Here is a 20,343-nt window from a genome sequence, read left to right on the forward strand (position 1 = left end):
AATAATTACGTATTTATCGCCACCATCGGTTAACTGACAAAACACTCGTTGCTTGGTCAAGTGGTTATTTGGTCATAAACACTTGATTTACAGAGGTAAGTGGAATCACGTTACTCCAGTCGCGTGATAAACTGGTGGTTTTTAGGTTAGATGAAAACATGAACAGGAGTACCTTTTTTGTTTAAATGAAGGCACGTGTCGATAACGTTTAAATCTAGTTCAAAAGGCCCTATACTTTAAAATCACTTAAAATACACTCCCAAAAGAGGTTACTTTTTGGTGTTCTGTTTATTGGGATACCATGCAAAAACCAGGGTGTTAAATCTCTAACACCAGCACGGAACAGAAAAAAACCAACACCCTTGGTGTTAATTTCACGTCCGTCCACATCCGTTCAACACCAACAGTGTCGACATATTTAATTACAGATTGGTGTTCCGAGTTTTGGTGTTATACATGGTGTTGAACTTGCGCATGTGCATACGTTAGTGGATTCGAGCAAAATCATTGGAAGACAGTTGTTACTTGTAGAGATAATCCCGATGGCAGCTATCATACAGCTAAACTGGGATGAAATATGATATGACGATGTATCGTGCTTGCGCATGCGCGAGCTAGCTGTCAAGAATATCTTCGGGATATCGTGGTCATGGAAAAAAAATTCAAGGTGTGAATATCCTATTTCATCAGCGCAATCATGCCGTTAAGTGTGAAAATTTGTCCTGCAGACAGAAACGTTAGAAAATTGTTACCACTAAATCCAACAGACATCGCAGGATTCTTTGAATTGAGTGTTAAATCACTGATTGGTATTGTTTTTAACGAAAAAAATCAGGGTTAAATTCTACACACCACTGATGTTGAAAGAAATGGTGTTGGATTTTTTTAACACCAAAACTAGAATTGAACTTTAACACCAAGCTGAAATAATGGAGTTAGATTTTAACACCAAAGACGGAATTACTTCAACACCAAGAGTGGAATTGAATTGTTTAATTCCAAACCCTGGTGTTAAATAACACCAGCTGGTGTTTTCCAAGATAGAAACCGGGAAAGTGTTAAAATTAACACCCTTGATTTTGCAGTGTATGTGGCAATACAAACCTACGTACAATTCAATTTACAAAGTACTATTTAAATTAAATGTAAGAATAATCTTGTGTTTTAAATTGAATGATGATAGCAACTTCAAAATTGAGACCCTTGACATCCAGCCCTTGACATCACGTATTTTAAACCCACCCCTCCCCCTCACTCTGTTTTCCGTACAAATGCGAGAGAGATAGCGAGATTACCAAATCATATGTTCGGTAAAGCCCCTCCTTTCTGAAAATCTTTGAGCCGCCCGTCAAAAACATAATCAGGGTGTTCAAGTTGTCCCCGAAAATAAACCCTTAAAGAAAAGCGACCATTCTGTTACCTTCTAGTTTTATTTTATCTTTTTCGTGAGACTTAAGATCAATTATAATCTAGAGAATATTTATGATGTCTCATTTTATCCGTAATGTCACGTTATACTTCTGGACATATGTTACTGTCTCCCATTATTTTGATGTTAGCCATGCAGCAGTCCTGATTGGATCAGTCAAAACATATTGTTCACCTTAACATAGCGGTATTGTATGAACTCCATTTTCAATCTCAAAATAATACAGGAACTATCGAAATTAGTGCCTATTTCAGGTGTCAAGACTTGTACATCATTACAAAATAAAGGTGGATATGTTAAACGTTATCATCGTGACTACGATATTAATACCATTTCAAACAAATTGTTTAATCTTGAATATACATTGAGTTGGTTGACATTAATTGATCATTCGACATAATGTTACTATCATAACAGATTGAGACTCTTGAAATCCGGCTTAGTGATCTCAGTGAACGTCCCTCTGCATCATGTGATCTCGCCCAGTTCATCTGCAAGATGCCTCATCTGAAGAGTCTGACACTCCGTTGTGATGGCTGCATGAACGATGACTTCTACTCAACATTATCGTCGGAAGCGTCATCTGCAAAGGTATTGATTAGAGTATATTATATTTTATAGTCTAAGCAAATCACGACGCGTTTTGTTTTACTGACGTGTACCCATTTCCATAGAACCCGAAACGGGATGATGTTATTATTCAAATGAGTACACCTTTATGAGGAAGTAGATAGGAAAAGTTAACATTTCATGAAGAAGGGGGGGGGGGCAAATGAGCGAAAGTGGTAACGACTCCCTATAGAAAATATTTTAAAAATTGTTGGTAAGTAATATATACCATATTTTTCATTCATACGTGGCAATACAAAGCTACGTAAAATTAGATTTACAAAGTATCATTTCAATTTTAATGTAAGAATAATCTTGTTTTCTTGTTTTTCAAATTGAGACCCTTGACATCCAGTATTTATTTCCCATCACTCGGTGTGTCTTGCAAATGCAGGAGATTACCAAATCATGTGTCCAGTAAATCTCCTCCTTTCTGACGACCTTCGAGCCGCCACGACACAATGTCGTCGACACCATAGTTGTCCTTGAAACGAAATCATTGTTTTCTTTAAAAGATAAAGCGACCGTTGTGCCTCGTTCTATTTTTATTATATTTTTTCAACAGATCATGATCAAACTCCTTCATTCAGGTCAATTATGATATAGAGAATATTTACGTACATTTCATCCGTAATGTCACATGATCGCATTATCGTATCCGAACAAATACCCCCTGGACAACTACCTAGCCCCCGGATAACACCCTCTTGGACATCTACCCCCTAGGGTGACTATACCCCCGAGACAACTATCACCTAGGAGAACACCATCCAGGAAAACTACCCCCGGACAACTACCCTCCAGACAACTACCCCCAGGACATCCACCCTCTTGGACTACTACCCCCGGACCACCACCCCCATATTGCTCCGGTTGTCTCCGACTCATTTTCGCTCGCTGGAACATTGCCTGCACAAACCACTGACTTCTACCTCCTGGACGGATCCTCGCCCATTCCCATTCACTATACGTTACGTACTAAAAGGCTGTATTGTCTGACCGTTCATGAATATTCATGTTTTTGCTTACCTCGGCAAAATGCTTGCCTCTACTAAATGGAAAAATTACGGTGGGGGGTTGGATGAAATGGACATAATGAACAAATCAGAACTGATCTATAATAATTCATGCTTCTTATCCTTCGTGTGCTTGACTTATAACCTTACAATCGCGTGGTAAATTGAGTCCAAAGTTCGACTTGTTGTACATGTGTTATATAGGCAATGGCGAGCTTGCGACCCATTTTGATGAAATTACGGTGGGTGAACTTTCAAAAGTCAATGAGACATGAGGGTTCCTATGAAAGAGCTAGTGATAAACGTACGTCGGGGTGGATGTACTTTTCGTTTAAACAAAAAATGAATTTTTAACGATTTTTTTGTGTGTAAATGTCCATGAGCTAACGAGTTAGGCTGCTGACTCTGACGATAGGGGGCATTGTCAAATGAGACTAAACGGAGCTATATGCAGACAACTATCCCCTAGGATAATTTTCCTAGACAATGGTTGTCGTAGGGGGTGGTTGTCCGGGGATAGTTGTCCGGGGGTAGTTGTCCGAGGGGTTGTCCTAAAGGGTGGCTGCCCTAAGGGGTTAGTTGTCCTAGAGAGTAGGTGTCCTAGATGGTGGTTATCCTAGGGGTGGTTATCCTGAGGGTGGTTGTCCAGGGGGTAGGTGTCCTAGAACCCACATTATACTTCTGAACTTTTTTTGCTGTCCCCTATTTGCTGTAAGTCATGCCACAGTCCTAATTCGATCAGTCAGAACATATTGTTCACCTTAACATAGCAGCAATGTATGAACATCATTTTCAATCTCAAAATAATACAGGAACTATCGAAATTAGTGTTTCGTTCAAATGTCAAGACTTGTATATCATTAATAAAAAAAAGGTGAAGTGTTAAGACATATTTATCGTGGTAAGGATATAAATATAATTTTAAACAAATTGTTTGATCTTCAATATACTTTTATTTGGTTATTATCAATTAATCATTCGACATAATGTTACTATCATAACAGATTGAGACTCTTGTCATCAGGCTCCCTGATTTCAGTGAACGTCCCTCTGCATCTCGCGGTCTTGCTGAGTTCATCTGCAAGATGCCTCATCTGAAGAACCTGACACTCAGTAGTCGAGGCAACCTAAACGATGACTTCTACTCAAAATCTTCGTCACTAGCGTCATCTGCAAAGGTATTGATTAGTGTGCTCATTTCTATAGTACACGAAACGGAATGATGTTACTCCCCAAATTAGTACACCGTTAGGCCAAAAAATATCATCATTTGGTTGTCCTCGACCGCCCGCTCGTCATTTTCGGGCCGCTCGTATTTTTATTTTTGTTAATTCATTTTTTGTCTCTTTTTAATTCATTTTTTTTTTTTTTTTTTTTTTTCGGGGAGCAATCTTAAATTCCAAACATATCATTTAATGCATTTGCAAGGATCAAAATGCGTTCCTTTGCCAGTTTGGTCTTTTCAGTTCTTCAGCAATTAGGTATTTATTAAACTTGCCATTTTTATTTTTCTATGTCAAAATGCCGTTCATTCATATCAGGTTCTGAGCATTCATAAACTCATTTTAAATCCCATCTGTACTATTGTACAGGAGGGATTAGACCACCCTGCAAGGTCACTGGACAGATGGTTATCTCATCAAATCAACTCTCAGTTGACATGAGATAAAGAGGATTATGGGGGACCAATTAATGGTCACCGATTAGGCATTGTTTGCTACATAGAGGACGCAAGTAGCTATAAGTAGTACAATGGAGATTTAAAAGGTGCTGTATTTCTAAGCCAAAAATTCTTTCTGTGTTGGTCTTGATATTCATCTTACATTAAACAAGTCTTTTTTCTTTTCTTTTTAAATGGGGAAAAAAAATCAAAAAAGACACACAAAAAACGAAGTTAAAAAAAAAAAAAAAATTAAAATCCGCCCGCCCGCCCCTACTCCAGAAAAGCAATCGAGGACAACCAAATGATTTTGTTTTTGGCCTTAAGATGAAGCAGGTATAATAGAAAAAGCTAAAGTTTCATGAAGTAAGGGGCAAATGAGCGTAAGTGGATGGGAATGCGCTCTATGTACAGAAAGATATTATAAAGATTGACAGTAAAAAATATCTACCAACACTTTTTATTCACACGTGGCAATACAATTACAAAGCTTCGTGAAATTAGTTTTACAAAGTACTATTTCAATAAAAAGAATGATATTGCTTTTTAAAATGAATGATGATGGCAACTGTAAAATTGAAACCCTTGACATCCGCTATTTGAAACCTCCCCCCCCCCCCCCCCCTCCCCCCACTCTGTGTGTCGTGAAAATGCGGGAGAGATGGCGAGATAACCGAATCATATGTCCGGAAAAACATCATCTTTCTAGCAATCTTTGAGCCGCCACTATTCGATTTCGTCGGTAACATGATCAGGGTGTTCAAGTTGTCCCGGGAACAAAATCACCGTTTTCTCTTAAAGAAAAGCAACTGTTCTGCCATCTTGTTTTATTATATTTTTGTCTGTAAAACTTTAGATCATGATCTGACTCCTTCATTCAGGTAAATTATGATCTGGAGAATATTCACGATGTCTCATATTACCCGTAATGTCACATTTCTAACTAAAACATATTCTACTGTCCCCTATTTGCTGTTAGTCATACCACAGTCAGGGGCGTCGCCAAAGGGGGGGGGGGGGGTGTGGGGGGTGCGACACCCCCCCCCCCCACCTGTCAGGATATTGTCGGTAAAATCGCGCTGCCGTCGGGAAAAAAGATTAAAGGGGGAGGGAAAAAAAGAGAGGGAAAGGGAAAGAAAAGAAAAAAAGAAAAGGAAAAGAAAAGAAAGAAAGGAGAAGAAAGGAAAGAAAGGAAAAAAAAGAGAAGAAAAAAAGAGAAAAAAGAAAAAAAGAGGGAGGAGAGGAAAGAAAGGAAAAGAAAGAAAAGGACAAAAAAAATGAGAAAAGGGAAACAAAAGAAACGGGGATGAAAGAGAGGAGGAATGGGAGTAAAAGATAGAGGGGATAGTTGGGTGGAGTCGTCTCGTCAAGGGAGCAAGAAAGACACGGTTAAATATGTTGCTATGGTCAGCTGTGTCGGTATTCTTGCTCGATCCTCTTGTACCCTATCAATGCAGAAATTTGAAGTCGGTGAGATGGATATTGTCGGTCGGCCGACAAGATTTTTCCCTACGAACTGTGACTTTTTATCCGCTGTGACGACTTCGAGAGTGATTACAACTTGTATGTTCTCGAAGTTTCGCTTTCCTATAATATCAGCTAAAGAAATCAGAGGTTTAACATTTTCGGGGAAACTAAATTCAAACAAGGATTAAGAGTCAACAACGGTACGACGGAATCGTCTTCATTTCTCCATATTTTGATGAAACGCCAAAAATTCCGCGCTTCGCGCGGGAGGGGAAAATTTCATTTAGACGAGTCGAAAACGGTACAACGAATCGTCTTCTTTCTCTAGTAATTCAATGAAACGTCAAAACTTCCGCGCTTCGCGCGGGAGGGGGAGAACTGAATTCCGATAAGGATTAAGAGTCGAGAACAGTACACCGAATCGTCAGCTTTTTCTCATAATTTAATGAAACGCCAAAGCTTCCGCGCTTCGCGCGTGAGGGGGAAATTTCATATAGACGAGTCGAGAACGTGAGAACGAATCGTTTTCTTTCTCTAATAATTTAAGGAAACGTCAAAGTTTCCGCGCTTCGCGCTAAAGGGGGCAACTGAATAAGGGATTATTAAGAGTCGAAAACGGTACAACGAATCGTCTTCTTTCTCTAATAATTTAATGAAACGTCAAAACTTCCGCGCTTCGCGCGGGAGAGGGAGACTGAATTCCGATAAGGATTAAGAGTCGAGAACAGTACACCGAATCGTCAGTTTTTTCTCATAATTTAATGAAACGCCAAAGCTTCCGCGCTTCGCGCGTGAGGGGGAAATTTCATGTAGACGAGTCGAGTACGTTAGAACGAATCGTCGTCTTTCTCTAATAATTTAAGGAAACGTCAAAGTTTCCGCGCTTCGCGCTAAAGGGGGCAACTGAATTAGGGGTTATTAAGAGTCGAAAACGGTATAACGAATCGTCTTCTTTCTCTAATAATCTAATGAAACGTCAAAGCTTCCGCGCTTCGCGCGGGAGGGAAGAAACTCAATCAGACAAGGAATAAGAGTCGAGCACGGTTCAACGAATCGTCTACTTTATCTAATAATTTAATGAAACGCCAAAGCTTCCGCGCTTCGCGCGTGAGGGGGAAATTTCATTTAGACGAGTCGAAAACGGTACAACGAATCGTCTTCTTTCTCTAGTAATTCAATGAAACGTCAAAATTTCCGCGCTTCGCGCGGGAGGGGGAGAACTGAATTCAGATAAGGATTAAGAGTCGAGAACAGTACACCGAATCGTCTGCTTTTTCTCATAATTAAATGAAACGTCAATCAGACAAGGAATAAGAGTCGAGCACGGTTCAACGAATCGTCTACTTTATCTAATAATTTAATGAAACGCCAAAGCTTCTGCGCTTCGCGCGTGAGGGAAAAAAATTCGTTCAGACAAGGATTAACAGTCGAGAACGGTACAATAAATCGTCTTCTTTTCCTAATAATTTAACGAAACGTCAAAACTTCCGCGCTTCACGTGGGAGGGGGAGAACTGAATTCAGATAAGGATTAAGAGTCGAGAACAGTACACCGAATCGTCTGCTTTTTCTCATAATTTAATGAAACGTCAAACTTCCGCGCTTCGCGCGGGAGGGGGAGAAACTGAATTCAGACAAGGATTAAGAGTCGAGCACGGTTCAACGAATCGTCTACTTTCTCTAATAATTTAATGAAACGCCAAAGCTTTCGCGCTTCGCGCGGGAGGGGGGAAAAATTCGTTCAGACAAGGATTTATAGTCGAGAACGGTACAATAAATCGTCTTCTTTTCCTAAGAATTTAACTGAATTCAGATAAGGATTAAGAGTCGTAAACAGTACACCGAATCGTCTGCTTTTTCACATAATTTAATGAAACGTCAAAGATTTCGCGCTTTGCGCGGGAGCCCTATCATCGACGCGCGCTCTTTAAGTGATTCGCCTGCTCACTACCGCCCCTCCCTAAAAACAGATCCTAGCTCCGCGCCTGCATTAAAATATATAGCTATGATGCTGACTTAGTTGACGAAATAATTCGTATATTTAAGTCGTCGAGGAAAATGACCATTTGCGCATACGCAAGTACTATAGATAGGGTTAAATTTGTAGATATTGGGACATTTCATTTTGTCGGTAATTGGTGGCTAGTTTTGTGGGTAATCGTTGGCCTCTACACCCCCCCCCCCCCCCCCACTGAAAAAGGTCTAGCGACGCCCCTGACCACAGTCCTAATTCGATCAGTCAAAACATATTGTTCACCTTAACATAGCAGTAATGTATCAACACCATTTTCAATCTCAAAATGATACAGGAATTACTATCGAAATTAGTGCTCATTTTCAGTGTCAAGACTTGTTCATCATTACAAAATAAAGGCGGATGTGTTGAGATGTTTTCATCGTGGCAAAGATGTTAGTACAATTTTAAACAAATTTGTTAATATTGAAAATACTTTAAGTTGGTTTGTATTAATTTATCATTCAATATAATGTTATTATCATAACAGATTGAGACTCTTGACTTCCAGCTTGATGATTTCAGTGAACGTCCCGCTGCATCACGTGATCTCGCTCAGTTCTTCTGCAAGATGCCTTATCTGAAAAACCTTACACTCAGTTGTGGAGACTGCATGAACGATACCTTCTACTCAACATCACCGCCGATGGCATTATCTGCAAAGGTACTGATATTATAGTATTAATGACTGCTTTGAGAGAAATAGTTGTTTTATTACGCTCAAGGGAAGGTTAGAATTGTGCTATTCCCCGAGGCTTGCCGAGGGGAATAGCCCAATTGTAACCTTCCCGAGAGCGTATAAAAACAACTATTTCTCGAATATTAAAGCAGTCATTAATACTTTTATATGCCGAAAAAAAAAAAAACTAAAAAATGAAAAATTAAAAATATTTATCAATTTGTCGAAGACGGGATTCGAACCCTTGCGTACAACAAGAGGTGTACCGAAAACCAACGCTTAGACCACTCGGCTATGGCCCGCCGTTAACATGCTTGGCAGTTTTCTCCAATATATACATTAAAATGGATTGAAACCGGCTTCGCGTGTGATGAATGCTTCGCAAAAGCTCCATATACGGACTCTTCTTTTACTTTTGCAATGCATATTGGCACGAACTTAGATCAAGATCTATCGGCAGATGTTGTTTTTTTGTTTTTGGAAGTTTATTTTCGTCTTCATGTCAACAATGCAAGATAAAATTTTCGGTAAGATCGATCGAGATTCAATTGTATTGAAATTACCGACCAATCCTTCGCACACATACGGCATCCTCCATCGCTCAAACCATTTTTTAACATGTAAACCTATGGGGTAACCATGGAGGCTGACCAACTTTTTTTAATAACCATGGTTATTAAAAATATTAAAAAGTTTTATGCATGGTTACCGAGAATTTTACAGGAACAGTTGAAGTTTATGAATGCAATTCGACCAATCAGATGGCTGGATTTCTTAAGTGAGGTATATAAAGTCATTTATACTTTTCCAGTACTATTGAACTCGTTTTCCGAGCACGCAGTAGTGCGCGTAGAGGTTAGAGCGCTTAATACTGCGTGTGCATGGGCCCATTCTTGCGCAGCACTATGCGTAAATGGGTGTAGAGGTAAGTGCGCTTGCTATATCTATACTTATATGTGTGCGCACTAAATCGAGACTTATTAAAACTTGAGATTTATTTGACGGCCATATACTCCCGCCCCCCCCCCCCCCCCCCCCCCCCACTCCGAGAACAGACGGACCCCATGCGTGTTACCAAAATATCCGGTAAAAGGGGTACTTTTCGTGCGACAAAGTCCGGCCCGAGAATTGTAAAAAAAAAAGGTGTGTATTAACTTTTCACCCGGAGATTTCTTTAAAAAGGGGATGTTTTTTCTTTTTTTCTCTCATCTCTTTGGAAATTATTCCGAATTTAGGGGGTACATTGAGCATTTTTCATGATTTAGGGGGTCTCCAAGGCAGGAAAAGCCCGCCGCGAAAAGCCCGCGAAAATGGGGTTCGGAAATGTTGGCAGTCCTCAGATAAGGGGTGCTTTCAAAAAGAGGGAACAAGCATATGCGTACCCTAAATAACACTGAGTGGGGGGGGGGGCTGGCATATACTGTCATTAAACAATCCTGAATTCATTGTTTTTACATCAAATAACAAGGATCTATCAAATAACAAGGATCTAGGAGTTTCGTTGTATAAAACAAATGATGCATGTTTGCATTCGTTTATTATACGATCTATCCGCCCTCGTTGATGCTGTGTGTATCTATCGCACTCAGCCTAACGGCTTCGTGCGATAGATACACACAGCCCCAACTCGAGTGCGGATAGATCGTATAATGAACTCATGCGCATGCATCCTATAAGTAAATCAAACAATGATTTATTGTACCTGAGTTGCACTGATGGCTTTTTTTAATTCAAAGTAAATTAATGAGTTTACTTTTCAAACTTGGAAGGGACAAATGGGCTCTTTTCATGAAACGAAAACAGACAAAATCTATAAGATGGATAGTAAAAAATACTATATTTTTCATTCCATAGGGTAGCACGGAGGGCTATGGACATGCTGATAGAAGGATTGCTATTTGAATTGTGACTAAAGTAAGATAAAATGCAATCTTTCCCTTCCCATTGCCATCTTAGTTACTGGTTGGGGAATTTTGGAGTATGTCATCTGAGAAATTTAATGACATTTTTATGTTTTTTTTAATACTGCTTGACACAGATTTTCCAGCTAGATTATCTTTAATCCGCCACTGGATAACCAAGTCTTGATTGATTCGAATTTATCCCATTTCATAAATCAATTGTCTTCCAAACAATCATCTTTATTAATTAGTTATCCCCTCGCCGACGAAGTCGGAGGGGATATAAAAACGCTACCGTCCGTCCTTCCGTCCGTGTGTGCGTCCGTAACAAATTTGGTTTCCGATTGATAACTTCAGTAATGATATCAAAATACAGGCTAATTTCGATTGTGGAGTACTAGGTCAAAGGTCGTAGCTAATTAAATATGTGAAAAATACACCTGGTTTCCGATCGATAACATTAGTAATGTTTGACGGATTTTAATGAAATTTGATATGAAGGTTCATGGTATAAAAACACAGCCTAAGTTCGATTTCGGAGTATGTAGGTCAAAAGTCATAGCTCATTAAATATGCGAATCTGGTTTCCATTCGCTAACTTGAGTAATATTTGACGAATTTTAATGAAATTTGATACGAAGGTACATGGTATCAAAACCAATTTCTGAGTATGTAGGTCAAAGGTCATAGCTCATTAAATATGCGAATCTGGTTTCGGATCCATAACTTAAGTAAAGTTTGACGGATTTTAATGAAATTTGATAAGCAGGTTCACGGTATCAAAACACAGCCTAAGTTTGATTTCGGAGTATGTAGGTCAAAGGTCATAGCTCATTAAATATGCGAATCTGGCTTCGGATCCATAACTTAAGTAATGTTTGACGAATTTTAATGAAATTTGATATGAAGGTACATGGTATCAAAACACAGCCTAAGTTCAATTTCTGAGTATGTAGGTCAAAGGTCATAGCTCATTTAATATGCGAATCTGGCTTTGGATCCATAACTTAAGTAATGTTTGACGGATTTTAATGAAATTTGATATGAAGGTTCATGGTATCAAAACACAGCCTAAGTTCGATTTCGGAGTATGTAGGTTATTTAAATACGTTAAGGGGCATGATTTTGATTTAAACATTTATTTTGTATTTTGTTTTTATTTTTATAACGACAGAATGTCTTACTTTATGCCGTGCTCTATCTCAACCTAATAGTTATCAGCTATGTTATCTTAGAGACGTTGCGCTTCAAAAAAAATTGTTCATGCACTGTTCCTACTATGTATTTAAACGTATGTACAAGGACACATTTTTTAAACGTGTGTGATACAATGCCGATTCATTTACTGCTCTTGACATGGCTTATTTCTCTCTCTCTGTCTCTTTCTCTCTCTCCATTTCCTTCTGCCCTCTTTCTTTCTTTCCCTCTTTCCTCCTTAGGTTACTCTTTACGAGTTTCCTTATTTTTTTTCTCCTCTTCTATTTTTTTGGTTATATTTTAATGCCTTTTATTAAAGTGATTTGATGTTTTTTCCGCTGTTAATTTCAAATATTACATTGTCGTTTTTGTTTTTTGTTTCGTGCTTTTTACTACTTTCAAATGCGTATTATTCTTATATGTTAGTTTTATACTGTTCTTACCTTTGCTTGTGAGCTTTGGTGATATTCATTATTTATATTTTCGTGTACTACATTTTTATCCTGTTCAGGACCATGATGTAAAACAGATTTTGTATCTAACTAACAAACATGGCCACTTTGCCCGTCTTCCTCACGATAGGCCTATTCATTATAACACCTAATATTACTTCATACGATCAATTTCATGGTGGTATATTAGTACCGGTAGACATGTTTATTATGAAATATGTGTTAATCCTGCAGTATGATGTCATGGTGCATACTTAAACGACCCACTGTACGTCGCATTTCAAGTAATATTAGTAATTCGTATTATATAAATCGCCAAATGTTTGAAATGTACTAATCTTAATACTGATTTTTTTTTCTTTAAACAAAAATCATTTTTAATGTTACTATTTTAGATTCTAATACATTAAGTCAGCTACATTATATTTGATTATTGCATATCAAAGGCATTAAACAAACATGAAGTTCTGATCAAGGCATTTGACTGACTTGAAATGATTTAGTAGGCGTTTAGTCTAAACCATTGCTAAATTAGCCTGGTCTTCGTTCATTGAAGCTACATGCTTCACTTTTTATCATATTTATGTTGCAAAATAATGAATGATGTACAATTACAATGTATAAGAGCAAAGAAATTAAGGCTTACTATGTATTATTTTATCATGCAATTTATACTTGCAGTTACATAAGCCTTTAAAATTCTCGCATTTTCTCGGATCATGCCATATTTAAAACCCTTGTTTATGTTTTACAATACCCCTGAGGCTAGCATAATCTATTTTCATGATTTTGTCGCTTTTTTCATGAAACTTAAAGACGCAATCATATATCTACTAACAATCGTACCTAATATATTTGTCATTGCACTTGCTCTTTCTTCACTGGAGGGTGAGAGTGGTAGTACGGGCTTGGCCACCCTGACTGAGCTGACAGTGGATAATATGACACTACGAGGATGGCGGGATTATGGTTCGATGTTTGACAATGTGAAGAAGGTCACTATACAGGTACGGAGCACGATCACATATGACGTCATCCGGAGGATCCATCTCCCAGGAGCAACAGAACTCACCATTCTAAAAGAGGTGTATGGAGATCAACATTCTGGTTTCATAAAGGAGCCCCCTTTAATACCCAATGCCCTTCTGAATATCTCCCCTCAGCTAGTCAAGGTGACATTTAGCGATCTTGCCATTGGTAACATTTACATGGAACGAATCTTACTAGCTTTCAGAATACCTCACAACCTCAAACATCTGAAGACTATCAGGTTAGACAAAGTGTTTTTTTTTTAAAAGAGCACTTTGACATTTTTTCTTTTTAATTCTCCCCTTCCCATCTAGAAATGGAAGAAAATGTTTATGTTTCTTTGAATTGAATATATTGTGTTTCTCCCTTTCTCTATCTCTCTCTCTCTCTCTCTCTCTCTCAGTGTTTGACTTGATATGATTAGAATCGATTTGAACTTAAAACAGATAACAAAACATAAATAACAACATGAGTAGGCCTAAATACTAAGTATGAATAGCTCTGCTCATCTGTACCATATGCATGACAGCTGCACGTTCTATTAATTGAGGGGTCTACATGATAAAATAAATAAGAGAAAAAGTTACATCATTATTACCAGTTATATACCAAACATTATTGTTAACTCCGATGACATGCCCCCATCCCCAATCACTTAAAGTCGTTAATACCGTGTACCGTCGATCTTGATACTGGTAGATTCATAAGATGCCGGACAGATGAGAGAGTGGATGATGTCATCATTGCTTGTAATGAAGATCAGGTCATTAAGGTGGAGGTGCAGCATGGCGAACCACGTGGCCTTGGGTAAGTCCTTAAAACGTTTACTTCAAGACATTGCATCGCTGCATGACGTTTAAGGATGGTTGCATAATCAGTGCTCGTGTATCGTACGTACGATCACATGTACTTTTTCCTTCAGGGAGGGCCGGGATGCAATAAAAAAAGCCGCCTTTCTCTTTTTCGATTAAACAGATAAGCTTGAGTTTTGGTAATGATAGAAAATATACTCTCACAGAATCCAACAAAACTTAAACTGAATGTTCAAGATTCCAAATAAATGACATCTGCCAAACGATTTTGGGTAGACAAAATGTACAGGGGCTTGATAATGAGCAAAACAAGATAAGGAAATCAAGTTAGGTATAGGTAGGCCCGAAACCATGTGCTTAACACATGTCACTACCGGTATGTGCAATGGAGGGTTGTGGTTTTTATTGAAGATGATTTTCAGCAAGTTTTTTTAGGTTATTTTTATGTTACTGGTTCAAACAATCAAGCTAAACTGCAGAATTAACAATCCAGAATGAATTATAGCAATGTTCTCTCGACATATATGCCCATACCAGAGCGCTTAGAAACATTGTAATAATTAAGCGCTCTAGAAATATAATGTATTATTATTATTATTATATAGCTCCGTTTAGTCTCATTTGACAACGCCCTCTATCGGCAGAGTCTAGCAGTCTAGCATGTAAGTTAGCCTATGGACTTTTACAAAAACAAATCGTTACAAATTCATTTTTTTGTTTAAACGAAAAGCACATCCACCCTGACGTACGTTATCACTAGCTCTTCCTTTGGAACCCTCATGTCCCATTGACTTTTGAAAGTTCACCCACCGTAATTTGATCAAAATAGGTCGCAAGCTCGCCATTGCCTATATAACACATGTACAACAAGTCGAACTTTGGACTCAATTTACCACGCGATTAAAGGTTATAAGTCAAGCACATGAAGGATAAGAAGCATGAACTATCATAGATCGGTTCTGATTTGTTCATTATGTCCATTTCATCCAATCCCTCACCGTAATTTTTCCATTTAATATAGGCAAGCATTTGGCCGAGGTAAGCAAAAACATGAATATTCATGAACACCGTGAACTATTCGATTATTAACAGAGGGGTGGAATTGTGCACCTTATCAAACTCTCCAACTTTCAGTCATGTATTTGATTGTATTATGTAGTTTGGTATGTTTATTTTACTAACTGTTTAATTATCAGATATCAATGATAGTGTAAAGATATGGAAAAGATTCTTGTACTTTATATTTAGCAAAGCAATCTCACATACAAAATCACTATCAAGTGTCGTCTGATCCGACGATTTCCGTCTGCTATATACTCGAACTAGCTACGTTTGTGCTGGCGAAAATGAGACAACCGGAGCAATATGTTAGCTTTAATGACTTACTGGCTGACTATGCAACATCAATGAAGTCTAGTGTTAGAATTAGCTGGAGACTAGCACGCGTGCCTGTCTTCTCATGCCAGTCGTTTTTTATATTCATTCAACCGCGAGGTCTGCTCGAAAAGCCATGAATGGGTTATGAATGTTCCACGGTGCCCATTGGAAAATGTAGAATGTTTTTTTACTGGATAAACGAAGTGATATTAAAGATAAAGGCCAGTTCTGGTAAAAAAAAAGAACATTAATTCTCACAGAATCTAACGAAACTTACACTGAATGTTCAAGATTACAAATAAATGACATGTGCCAAACAATTTTGAAAGAAAATGTATACTGGCTGAGTAATGAGCATAGAAAGACAAGGAAATCAAGGTAGTACTAGCCCCGACACCATGTGTGTTGTCCCATATATAGCTTTCTGTGTACAGTGCTTGTTACTTTACCAAGACTCGGTCAAATTTATTATGATTTTGATGACTCCAGAACCTTGCAATGCACACCAATACTTTCATGCTACTGATCAACTGTTTCTGATCCTTTCCACACCTTTTCTTTCACAATGCAATCGCATTACCAGTACTAAAGTTTATCTTTAAATTTAAGTTGTTTTTTACCAAATTATATGTAGGCCTATTTTATTTAAATTATTAGCATTTTTTTGTATTATGACATTTTCTACAAATAGTTACCATATTGGTAAAGATGGTTTTGACGGAAAGCTGTAAGGTATTCAAGCTCTCTCTTTATGCAGCGCTGCTTTTTTATTGATGCACGCATTTATACTTCTCTCTCTCTCTTTCTCTCTATATCTCTTTCTTTCTCTATCTATCTATCTATCTATATATATATATATATCTCTCTCTCTCTCTCTCTATATATATATATATATCTATCTCTCTCTATATATATCTATATATATATATTTTTCTCTCTCTCTTTTTTTTCTCGCTCTCTCTCTCTATCTCTCTTTTTTTTCTCTCTCTCTCTCTCTCTCTCGCTCTCTCTCTCTCTCTCTTCTCTCACGTCAGTGAATGGGCTTAACTTATCTGGCAGATGACATCCTACTCGATCTGATCACTGAGACGGATGACGAAATACCGGCTCAAGTGACAACTACATAAAACACCATTGTATACGTATCAGATAATTGCTAAACGATTGAATGAATTCATGACCCATTTTTGCTATTACAAAGACAATTGTTATGCAATGGAGTTATTCATCCAATGAATCACGTAGATCTTCGTGAAATATTACAAGGATGTGTATTCTTGACCTCGGTTTTGGGGGCTCTTTTTTCTTTCATTGAAGAAAGTGTGATCTTGAATTCTCTTAAAAGGTGTTCAGGGATTTCCATGATGAAAATATCAAGACCTTCGAAAGGGTCAAAATGTTGTAAAATATCACAATTTAAAATGTTCCCATAAGTAAGACGGCAAAATATTCATTGTCAGCAAAATCTCATTCTTTTTTAATTTGTATTTTGCCACTGGCAGTGTTTTATTTACCACGCTTGTTGTGTACAAAATTAGGGCTTCGACTTTCTTTTCTGGGCCAAGCAATCATGAAGTTTTAAGTATCATATTTCCCTAATACACAGTATTGGACATGGTAACGCGTTTGCTTACTCGCAGGCCTAAATTTTGTATGTGCATGATAATGTAAGACAAAAAGACAAATCGATTTCCATAAGATCGAGTCCATCATCCTTGAAAATACATGCTGAATGAAGAGTATTCTCCTTGATATTAATGAACGTGGATACAACTCAATATTTGGATTGTAAACTCCGAAACAATTTTATCATTCAGATTTGCAGATGGACGATAATTTCAGCAATAGTTCTAATGTGATTTTTTTTTTTAAAGAGTGTTTACGGTAAGCTTTTCTTACATGTATCTACAAATAGAAAATAAAGGAAATGTTTCTAGGCATGTATCCTTTCATGGCCCTTGTAAAAAGGAAATAATAATGATGTCAGCATTTCTTTCACAAATATAACACTGAATACTTGTTTTACCCAATATATTTTGTGTATAAACTGTTGAATTTGTTAGTAAAAGGTTTGTTTGTATTTGTTAACAGGTTTAATTTGAAAAGGGAAACTGTTTTGTGTGATAAATATATATAAGTTGTTGATTTTGACTGTAGATAATGTTTAAATAACGTAGCCAATAGATCGGTGCCCAGGAGTGTATTTACAACGCAAGAAAATACTACCGACTAAGTATACATGTATAGGAATGTTAAATATCCAAGTAAACATTTTCTTTTATACAATATCAACTGGTGATTGTATATTATATGCTAAAGAACATTATGAAGTTAATTCACATAGCATGAAACATGATATTAGGATTTGTCTGCACTTTCTGTAATCATAGTATTAATGTCTGCATTATGCGAACAACCCAATTTATCACCAGTAATAGTAGTAGTATAGTTGTCAATATTAGTAGTAGTGTAATACATGTGTATAGTTGTTTATGGTGTAGTTATATTGTCTCGTTGATGGTGTTGTTGTGGCAGTACATTTGCATTAGTATAAGTAGTTGCATTGATTAATTTCAGACATGATCTATTAATATCAATTATTCCGTTCAGTGTGAGTGGTAAATTGTTCAAACGCCAAATTTCGTTTATTGAAACCATGGACCTACTACGACATGGCTACATGCTGAAACTGATTATTTTGTATACATTGATTAGATTATACAAAAATGACGTAGTCGTTAATTTACATGTAGGTATAATTTGTTTGACACATGACTAACTTTATATAGTGGAATCCATTATGTTGACTTTAAGTTAAATTCATGTACCGTAATGTAAATTCATGAAAATGTTTTAACGCGGTTATACGTTAAATACGTTATTTAGGCCATATGAATTAAATGTAAATAATTTAATCTGCCTTAATTCTATCTACTTATGCTTTTCGTATATTGTGTATGTTCCTGATTATCTGTAGTTTGATGTATTTCAATATACATGGTTTTATTTGTAATCTGTCTTTTTTTAAATACAATTATTCTGCATTTCCAGGTTAAGCTCATATGGAATAAACCGGCAGTATTTTGCGCTATATAAATATTAAATTATTGTTATTAGTAATAAACAACTTAGGCATTAATATTTATTCTCGCCATGAATCCATGTACGGTATCTTGAAGCCATACTGATCTGATAATTCTATTTTTTTGAAATATTTTCCAGTAGCCATAAGTTTTTCACATTATTGAGGTCATTTAGTTTTATTCTATAAATGTTTCATTAATTTTAAATCAAGTCTTTTATCCAGATGCTTAGGGGTTATCACCCCACACCGCAACCTGCGTGTTTGTATTATTAGTAGTCTGTTCCTGTGTATTGCCTGTTTTGTAATCACTGCATTCATCTTTTTATGATATGCAGTGGACCATATTGGCCTGCTTCTCAGTGAGATTCTAGGGCTGGTTCAACACATTTGTTAAATGTTTGGTACTTTAGCGATTTTTCACATTTTTGCAACTTATATAAACATTTAAGACAATTTCTTCTTTATTTTCTTTTTAAGTAACCAAATTTAGAATTCATTAGGAGCCAGATGCATGTCTTGGGACCCCTCCCTCATCCAACACGTGAATTTTATCAAGCATGCTTTCGATAAGTACGTTGCTCCTCGGGCCTATTATAGGATACCATAATCTATTCATCTAAATAAGTTGCATATGCTTTTATACTTTAACTAATAATTTATCACAACCTTCAGGTATATGCTGATGTTTGTTATAGTAACACTATCTGATGGTATATATATATAGGCCTACATCAATTAATGATTTCATTGTAAGATGAACTCATTGTAAACATTGTAACTACCTTTCTGTATCAATGATGTATCTCTGTCAAAGAATATTTTTGAAAATGGAGACGTGTAAATCCAATAAAATCGTATTCATGATATTACAAATGAAGAAACACTGTATTTTATATTCGATGTTTCAGAAGGCAATGGGGTATAAGTTCTTGATTGACAAGAATTAATTGAAAGATTCACTGTGATGAAGCTTTCGGGCACAATCGAGGGGGAGGGGGCTTCTTTGAAAAGAGAGAAAAAAAGAAGAAAGACTCGGAGAGAGTGAGAGAGAGAGAGAGAGAGAGAGAGAAGCGAGATGGAATGTGAAGTGGCAAGACGATGAAAGACCCTCCCACAATGTGCTCTTCCATTTCCTCCACCTTACCTGAAGAAAACAAATAATTTGCATTATCATTGTTATCATCATAATTATCATTATTATTCTTAATATCATCATCGTCGTCATCATTATCATCACCATAATTTGTCTGTAATCTACTTTTCTTCATTGCTATACATGCAGCACAAGTGTACAACATAAACAAAACGAAATAATTAACTGAATTTAGTAAACTTTAATGTAATACAATTACTATAAAATGGTATTATACAGATATTGACCACGATCTCCAACATAAACAAATCCTCTGTGTGGCCATACCTTGAACCATAATGCGTGGTCGTACAGAAGAATTTTTCCTGTTTGGGACCGGGGAGGGGGGAATGCAATAAATTATTGATAATTGATTACATTTTCTTTGCTTTTGTTTATTTGTGGGGGCTGCCCCCTACGCTAACCCCCGTCGCGTACAGTCATGATTCAGTGGCAAAGCAATGGCTTCATAACTGTGAGACCCC

At 37.1% G+C, this 20,343-nt stretch overlaps 2 protein-coding genes across 2 annotated transcripts in view; both read left to right on the top strand.

The window, feature by feature from the left end:
* LOC105440798 overlaps positions 1-8,873 on the top strand; it is a 30,459-nt gene extending 21,586 nt beyond the window's left edge. The window contains exons 11-13 of the mRNA XM_030985949.1: positions 1,847-2,020; positions 4,059-4,232; positions 8,685-8,873. Of these exons, the coding sequence (XP_030841809.1) occupies positions 1,847-2,020; positions 4,059-4,232; positions 8,685-8,873 (537 nt within the window). The remainder of the gene's footprint in view (positions 1-1,846; positions 2,021-4,058; positions 4,233-8,684) is intronic.
* Positions 8,874-13,314: 4,441 nt separating this feature from the next.
* LOC105440790 lies at positions 13,315-17,616 on the top strand. The gene is made up of 3 exons (XM_030985590.1): positions 13,315-13,693; positions 14,152-14,259; positions 16,676-17,616. The coding sequence occupies exons 1-3, from the start codon at positions 13,365-13,367 to the stop codon at positions 16,686-16,688; spliced, it is 450 nt and encodes a 149-aa protein (XP_030841450.1). The 5' UTR covers positions 13,315-13,364; the 3' UTR covers positions 16,689-17,616.
* The last annotated feature ends 2,727 nt before the right edge of the window (positions 17,617-20,343 follow it).

The sequence above is a fragment of the Strongylocentrotus purpuratus genome, unplaced genomic scaffold (assembly GCF_000002235.5).
Source record: "Strongylocentrotus purpuratus isolate Spur 01 unplaced genomic scaffold, Spur_5.0 spur5_scaffold_15, whole genome shotgun sequence".
Taxonomy (NCBI): Eukaryota; Metazoa; Echinodermata; class Echinoidea; order Camarodonta; family Strongylocentrotidae; genus Strongylocentrotus; species Strongylocentrotus purpuratus.

What these genes read in the sequence shown, in the direction of transcription:
- LOC105440790 (XM_030985590.1), top strand. Translation starts at nt 13,365, where the DNA reads ATGACACTACGAGGATGGCGGGATTATGGTTCGATGTTTGACAATGTG. An exon ending in AAACATCTGAAGACTATCAG is followed by an intron (nt 13,694 to 14,151) that starts GTTAGACAAAGT and finishes TGATACTGGTAG; the next exon opens with ATTCATAAGATGCCGGACAG.